Source organism: Pinus tabuliformis, chromosome 3_2 (genome assembly GCF_031772625.1).
Source record: "Pinus tabuliformis cultivar Carrire ecotype Pingquan chromosome 3_2, CPIR1, whole genome shotgun sequence".
In the NCBI taxonomy this organism is placed as follows: domain Eukaryota; kingdom Viridiplantae; phylum Streptophyta; class Pinopsida; order Pinales; family Pinaceae; genus Pinus; species Pinus tabuliformis.
The window spans coordinates 163,079,659-163,087,979 of NC_142302.1; the positions used below are offsets into that span (position 1 = coordinate 163,079,659).

At 27.1% G+C, this 8,321-nt stretch overlaps 1 protein-coding gene across 1 annotated transcript; it reads right to left on the minus strand.

Moving 5' to 3' along the window:
- Nucleotides 1–2,783: 2,783 nt before the first annotated feature.
- LOC149180309 (DNA ligase-like protein) lies at nt 2,784–4,886 on the minus strand. Its single transcript, XM_089413842.1, has 7 exons — nt 4,594–4,886; nt 4,002–4,061; nt 3,879–3,918; nt 3,673–3,766; nt 3,215–3,274; nt 3,021–3,112; nt 2,784–2,867 (listed from the first exon to the last, which is right to left on the minus strand). The coding sequence occupies exons 1-7, from the start codon at nt 4,884–4,886 to the stop codon at nt 2,784–2,786; spliced, it is 723 nt and encodes a 240-aa protein (XP_089269968.1).
- Between the last annotated feature and the right edge of the window lie 3,435 nt (nt 4,887–8,321).

Sequence of the window (8,321 nt, forward strand, 5' to 3'; positions counted from 1 at the left end):
AAGTATTTTATTTATTATTTTTTAATCCTAACTTTTATCTTAATAACCTAATATTATAACTTTTATATCTATATCTATATATATATATATATATATATATATATATATATATATATATATATATATATATATATATATAATTATTAATAAATAATTTAAATAAAAAAAATTAAAGTTTTTAAAATTAACCATTAAAAGTATTTTATTTATCTATATATTTTACCTAATTTAACTTAGTTCCATAAATAATAATAATAATAATAATAATATTAAAAATAATAATAATATTAAATTAATAAATAATAATGTGACTACTAATATTATTAATATATTAATATCAAGACGATATTACTAATATAATATTAATTATATAATTAAACAAAAAATTACCTATATTATTAATAATATATAATAATAAATAATTAAATTAAATTAAATAAATTACCTTTTCTAACTAACCATTTAAATTATTTTATTTATTTATATTTTTAACCTTAACTTTATGATTTTAATTAATTAATTATATATATATGTGTGTGTGAGAGAGAGAAAGATTATTAATAAATAAATTAATAAATTACTTTTTAAGCTAACTATTGAAATTATTCTCGTCCTTAACAACCTATTATTTTATATATATATATATATAATTTAAATAAATAAGTAAATTATCTTCTTAAACTAACCACTAAAAGTATTTTATTTATTTTTTAATCCTAACTTTTATCTTAATAACCTAATATTATAACTTTATATATATATATATATATATATATATATATATATATATATAAATTAATTAATTAATTTTTAAAACTAACTATTAAAAATATTTTATGTATTAATATTAAAAATAATAATAATATTAAATTAATGAATAATAATTTGACCTGGGTCCTAAGGTCAGAATTAGTTGTTGGTGGATTTAGCCGTTGGAGTCTCCTCGCGACAAATGTTTGTCTACATGTCTGTCTACATGTGATTTACGCCGAAGTTATTCTTTCAACATTATTTGGGTCATGTATTGAAATATTTTTAAATTTTTTATTTAATTCATGTATTGAAATATTTTTAGAAAGTATAAAGACTATATAATTTTTTTCTATTCAAAAGTAAAAATAAAAGTTTATTTTTTGCTATATAAAATTAGGATATTTTATATGGACATCTAAATATTTTATTTATGATTGGGAGAAAGAACAAGGGCTACATAGTAGCTAGTACCTATAGCTTAACCTAAATAGCTTAATTAAATTAAAAAAACAATAAACACAAAAAAATAACTAATAAAATATTGTATTGTTGAATGTCATCACTAAAAGTTAAGAAATTTGATTAATTAATATTGTTTATATTAACATATATACACTTTAATAGATATGTTTATATGTGTGCGTTTTATTTTTTATTAATATATATAATTTTTCAAAATTAAATTTATTAAAATATGTTTTTAATATAATAATAATAAATCACCTTAAATTTAAAACAATGAGGAAGTCATAAAAATAGAAATAATAAAAAAAAAAGAAAAAGAAAAAGAAAAAATAAGAAAGTTAAATAAAAAGGAAATAAAACTAAATACTAAAAAAAAGTAACTGATAACAATGGAGGTTATTAAACAACTTATCATGAGACCTCAACCAATCACTTTACAAATAAATAAATTTAAACAATAGTAAAAAATAACAAAAATTGAATTTCCAATCTTAAACTATGGACAAGTAGCATAAATGTTTAGTCAAAAACAAACTAATACACACTGAAAAGTATAGGGAATGCCTGATACATGCCTGCTACAAGTATAATAAAACTATTATAAATTTAATATATATATTCATTTTTATTTTTTTATTATAACACACATTTTTTTATTTTATTTAAAAATATATATAAATTTTTAAAATGGTGAAAATCATTATCATTGAGAATATCTTCCGTTAATCTAAATAATCAAAGTATGATTAAGTTAGTAAAAATGGTTAAACCTATTTATAAACTTCTGAATTTTTTTTATATAATAAATGATGTAAAAATAAATATAAAACGCTATTTTTTATAAATTATATATTTTATATGATAATAGATGGAAAAAAAAAAAAAAATACAAAACACAATATTTTATATAATAAAGGATGAAAAAATAAATATAAAAAAGGTAATTTCAAAGAAACCATGCTGACCAGAGAGGCACGCCAGTCAAATTTTTTGAAAGTTCAATTTCTCATTCTGAGCTGAAATCACATTGGTCGTATTTGACCCGTTCTTAGTCAAATCGCATTGGTTCTTCCTTAGCCTGGTTTGTGATAGAGTGGGGAACATTTTCCAATTAATAACCAGTAAATGTGTGTTTTGTATGTCAAGATATCAGCACTTAAAAGCAACCGTGCCCAGATTTCATGTCAAACCGACAAGGCAAATGACCCCTTACAAAATAAACAGCTAAAAATTCAACATGGGTTGGTTTCTCTCACCGTAAAAATGTTTTGTGAACCACAATCGTCTGCGTTTGGCTGATTATTTTCACAGCTATTACAAACCTTCAATACTTGCAGAGAACAGGAAATGTTAAGGAAAATACAAACTAAGCTCGGAATATTAGCTTTTCACGTTTTATCTCGTCTCTCGGGTCTCTGGCAAATTGCGATCAACAGGAAACCAGCAACATTCCAGGAGATTGAATCAATTTTGAAAAATATAACAAGAAATCCCCTTGCCTTGAACGCCTATAGTTTCCATTCTCTATTTCCTTGTTTTCTTTCTTTTGTAACTTTCCCTGAAGATCATTCATCCAAATCATCTTCATCGGAGCCGCTTTCCAGAAAAGAGCCCAGTGATTTGCGCAGTATGCTGAAAGATTTGTCGTCCTTATCCATCAAAGAGTGATCAAGTAGGGTTAGTACCTAGACATTTAGTATTCCTTTTCTAAATTGTACCAAAATAATATTTTGCAAAGGCAATGCAAATAAGATGGCCACATTTTCCACAGAATGTAGATGAGGAGATAAATGAAAGAACACCTGCTTTTTCCTTTTAAGAGAGTCCTCAGCAACCATAATTTTGTCTCCACAAGCTTTCTGCAATTCTGCAAGGGCGCCCTTTTCTTTCTTTCCTGCAAGGATGAGCGAAAAATAGGAATAAATGAGTCAATGGTCTCTAGACGGTTTTGGTCATAAATTCAGGCGGGGCTGAGAAAGCTGAAGGACGCTCTCACGCTGCTGTTCGTATCGAATGAGTAGCTTTTCCCTTTCATCTTCAAATTTGGAAAATATTTCTGCAAAATTCAAATCAAAAGGATCGTATGATAAGCTTTCTTTAGCGCTTAGAGATAATAACCTATGAATACTTAATTTACATGCATCTACACTGTACAGAGCATTCGATGCTACTTATACATATTTCTGGAAAAATATTTCTGGAAAATATTTATGCAAAATTCAAATCAAACGGATCGTATGATAAGCTTTATCGAGCGTTTGGAGACAATAAGCTATGAATACTTCTTTAACATAGATTTACAGAGCATTCAATGCTACTTCTACATATTTACTTCTGAACGAATTTCGAATAATTTCATTTCCATAGAAATTTCGAGTAATTATAGTTGTGGAAACGTTTATTATTGGAAGACGGATGAACATGACAAGAAATCTAGAAAACTAGAGTACTTGCCCTTGTAAGCTTGCAAATGAGAAGCTTTCTCCTTGCAAAACTTCTCATAAGCTGCTTGAAACTTAGCCGACTCACTTTTCAGAGCACTCTCACACTGCAATCATTAGATTCTTCTATAATCTCCAATCTTCATATCTGCGAGTTTGGCATTCAACTACAAAACTACTGAAATTATTTAAAGTTCAAAAAATTTCATTCACAGTTACCTCCTTGCAGGTCTTGGTCGCAGCTTTTATGAAGATTTGCCTGTACGCGTATATCATGATAAGTATGTTAAATGTATTGCACTCTTCATCGCATGAATGGACAACAATAAAGTGTATTATCACCTTTCTTTCTCGAACTTTAGTTTAGCCTCGTCCAGTATGGACTTGACTTCGGATGAAACACTGAAAAACAGAACTAACAGTCAAAGCTTTTCAAACAAGCTGCAGAAAAGAAAGAAAGTTAAATGTACTAAATTCAGTACGAATAATAATTATAACAGTGAATATAATTCTTTTCGGATGCCGAATGACTTTGACAACCAGCAAAGGATACGGTAAATTTAAATATAATGCAAATCCATTAATATTTGAAAAAAATAAACGAGAACATAAAATCAAAGATTTCACGAAATAATTTACACGTCCCTAATTATCTCGTAGAGGTGGTTACTTTGGACACGCTAAACATCTGATAGGGGGATTCTTTAGTTTCTACATTAAGTTTCAGACAATGAAATCCGGTCATTCAGCAAAACACAATCATATGCCCCAAACCGTGATAAAGATCCTCAGCTCTGACCAGATAAAGATCGAAGTAAAAAAAATTCAAAAGCTTTTGAAGAATATGAAGGAATATAAAAATTCTCGGAAATCAAAATTTGCCAATATAGTAAGGAAATTTGCCGAAGTATGGAAATATTCAGCTGCGTGTTACCTCTTGATTATCTGCTCAGTTTTCTTCTGTCCATCCTTTTGAGCCTTATCTCTAAACTGCTGCAGGGCCGTGATGATACCTTTGATGTCGCTGAATTTTACAAAGAAAATCAATGCAATTATAGCGACGACGATAAAAAGGTCTAGAATATGAGGAATGCTAACTGAAAGAAGTAAATTATGCCTGGAAAGATTGAGATCGATATCGTCTTCACGCTGATTTGCATCTGCGGGCGCCGTATCCGTGATCGCTCTGCTGCGTTTCTTACTTGTTCCGCCGCCTTCTCCTGCCATGCTGCTAACAATATCCTGTCTAAAACTAAAATTCCCGTCTCCGTTGAAAATGCAGACGAAAAAACTAGGTGGATGGATCGTCGTAATGGACCCTTTTATCTTTTTCTTTTTCTTGATGAGATGAGTTATCAAATGAGATTGGATACTTCACATTTTTTATTTTAAAAATGATAATATGCCTTACTATATAGTTGTAGAAATTTTACGATGCTTTTGATTGAACTTGCTATCAAAGTCATGTAAGCCCTTTTAGTGACCAATTTATTTTTGTGTAGAAACTTTTAAAAAGAAACATTCAATAAGCAACCTAATAAGTAGTAAAGACATCTTGATCACATTTATGTAAATCGATCTTATAACCTAATGAGTGGTAAATATATATTATAACCTAATTAGTGGTAAATATATGCTGATATTTATGTAATTCGAGTATACGGAAGAAGAATCAGGAAAATCTTAGCACATCCAATAACATATTCAATTTCATTAAACGGAGTTAGAAGAAAATGAGGCAATTCCATTAAATTTACAATGGAGTAGTGGTAGAAAACAGATAAAAATCAATATAAAATCATTAACTGCATAAGAATTCTCTCCACCGCCTATGACATAAAACATGGGTGCAGACACATTTAATAATCGAATGATGAAGATCTCAAATAATAATAATGAATAATATGTTTAGAAATATCAAATATTCTGATGTAAATTTTTTCCCAAATTATCAATTTAAGTTATTAAATATAATAATATTAAATTATTATTAATAATAGATTTAATGATGTTTTTTATATGGTATGATAATACAATTTTTAATAAAACTACATAAAATTAATATTTTCAAATATTATAGTTTTGATGTGGAATTATTTAGGTTTTTAAAGATTTTAATATATTTATAGAATATCTATATATATAAAAGATAATTGAGAAAATTGTTAAATCTCTAAGGACAAAAAAAATTAGAATTACTTTCTCACTACTAAATAACATTAAGTTGTGTTTTAATATTAGATCTCAGACTTTTGTGATCTATATCGATAATGACAAATGGTGAAAAAATCAGTGTTAACAAAAGTTTAAATAGCAAAGAAGCATCCGTGTCTTGAATTAGCCATTATAAACTAGCTGTTAGGAAAAGGGTTAAGAATTAGTTAAGGGGAAAATGATATTTAAAAAAAGTAGTTAAAGGAAAATAATATTAAATTATATATTAATTATTTAAATATAATATCAAATTGGAGTTTATAATAATATAATATATTCTAAAACTAAAATAAATTGACACAAAATTATAAATTATAAATTTATTTTAATAACAAAGTTAAAGTTAAAAAGAAACTAGATGTAAGTAAAAAAGAGAAGGGATCATTACTAGATGTTAAATTGAAAAGAGAACAAAAGGAAAGGAAGAGGAATTTTATTAAAAAATTATATTAAAAAAAAAACAAAACAAAAAATACAAAATAATAATAATAATAATAAATAAATAAATAAAGGAATTATCAAGAGGAGAGCGCAGAATCCAGCTCCTGCTTAATTTCCAACCATCATCTTGATTAAGTTTGATAGAATGCTTCTCAATTTCAATGGCTTCTTTTAGCTTCTCTTAGTAAGTTTCTTTTTTACTTCATCTAGTGTCTTTTTAACTTTAACTTTGATATTAAAATAAATTTATAATTTATAATTTTGTCAATTTATTTTAGTTTTAGAATATATTATATTATTATAAACTCCAATTTGATATTATATTTAAATAATTAATATATTATTTAATATTATTTTCCTTTAACTAATTTTTAACTACTTTTTTAAATATCATTTTCCCCTTAACTAATTTTTAACCTTTTTCCTAACAACTAGTTTATAACCGCTAGTTCCTAATGGTATGGATGCTTCTGTTTTATTTAAATTTTTGTTAAGGCTGACTTTTTTCACTATTTGTTATGAGGTAAACTTTTGTTAAGACTGATATTTTCACCATTTATCCTAAGGATGAACTACATTAGTTTGTTAAAAACATCGGCCAATTCTATAACATATGATTAATTGGTAAAACGAACTGATTATTGTATCTTAATATTAGCAAAGCTCCTATAAACCAAAATTTATTAGCTTCTACGAGCTTGTGAGAAAACACACCTAAGGAAACAGGGAGGTACATCCAAATAAAATTAAAGCGAACCAATTGGCAAATCCTATTGGTATAACCAATTCCAGGGTTGTATTGGTCGAGTTCAAGGTTCCAAACCAACAATGGCTTGTTTCGTACCAATCGGCCGTAAATTTCCAAACCAACTAGTTTTCTGTGGTGCAAAACAAAATAAAATATTTAATTAACGTGAATGTGTAAAACATAATTCTAGGGATTTACTAAGGTTATTTAAAGAGATCACCAAACTTTCATGCTCTATCTCTCCCCTTCATTCCACTCACACAATTCAATTGAGCTCTTTGGAATTTTTGAGCTAAGCTACTTGGGCTGGTTTGGAGAATTACTTGAAGAGTTATTTTGGAAAAAAAAAAATTGAGTTTATTTAGAAATTTTTTGACTTGAGTTTTTCTGGGCTAATTTGGAACTAATTTAATAGATTATCTTTTAAATTTTTGGAGTTGTTTTATAATTGATTCAATTTATTATCTTTAGAATTTTGTGTGCTATTATAGGGCTAATTTTTATGTTAATGGGAGATGTTTTGGAGTTCTTGTTTTGGAAATTTGGAGTTTCTCTTCTTCTCTAAATTTGGAAGACTTTTGGGTATGTCAAGGTTGTTCTTCTTTTTCTTTTACAGTCATTATTTTTTCCTAGTAATTAATAATTCCTAATGTTTTATTTATAGTTTTTTTATTAGTATAAGAATTGTGATATCCTAAAGAAAAGAGGGATCAAGCATGGGATCATTGTCAATTAAATGTTCAAAGGGAGAAGGTACACAACTATTGTCATAAGGAAGTTGGTGATAGGGACGTCCATAGGTTGAAACAACAATTAGCATCAAGAGGGAATGTAAAAACTTACAAAAGAAAAGGCTCCAATGATCTAAAAGCAAAGGTGTTGATTATATTTAATCATACTAAAAAATACAAGGCCAAAAAGATAAACTTACAAAAAAAAGGCTCCAATGATCTAAAAGCAAAGGTGTTGATTATATTTAATCATACTAAAAAATACAAGGCCAAAAAGATTTAAGAGGAGATAGGGAGAAGTTCAATTTTATTAATTGATGATTAGTATGGCACTCAAGATCAAATGCATAGTTTTGAAGGATCCTCCAATTTTATTTTTTAACCTACAGAAGAACTTGTATATCCCTAGTTCATCTAATTTGAAAAAGCCACATAGGAGGCTTAACTCTCTCTATATGTACCTTGCACCGCCCTTAGTGCTCAAGACGCCCTTGATGCTAAAAGGAAGAATATGGAAAAGGAGGCCAC

What these genes read in the sequence shown, in the direction of transcription:
- LOC149180309 (XM_089413842.1), bottom strand. Translation starts at nt 4,886, where the DNA reads ATGGCAGGAGAAGGCGGCGGAACAAGTAAGAAACGCAGCAGAGCGATC. An exon ending in CTAAAGTTCGAGAAAGAAAG is followed by an intron (nt 3,919 to 4,001) that starts GTGATAATACAC and finishes ATACGCGTACAG; the next exon opens with GCAAATCTTCATAAAAGCTG. An exon ending in CTCTTAAAAGGAAAAAGCAG is followed by an intron (nt 2,868 to 3,020) that starts GTGTTCTTTCAT and finishes TTGATGGATAAG; the next exon opens with GACGACAAATCTTTCAGCAT.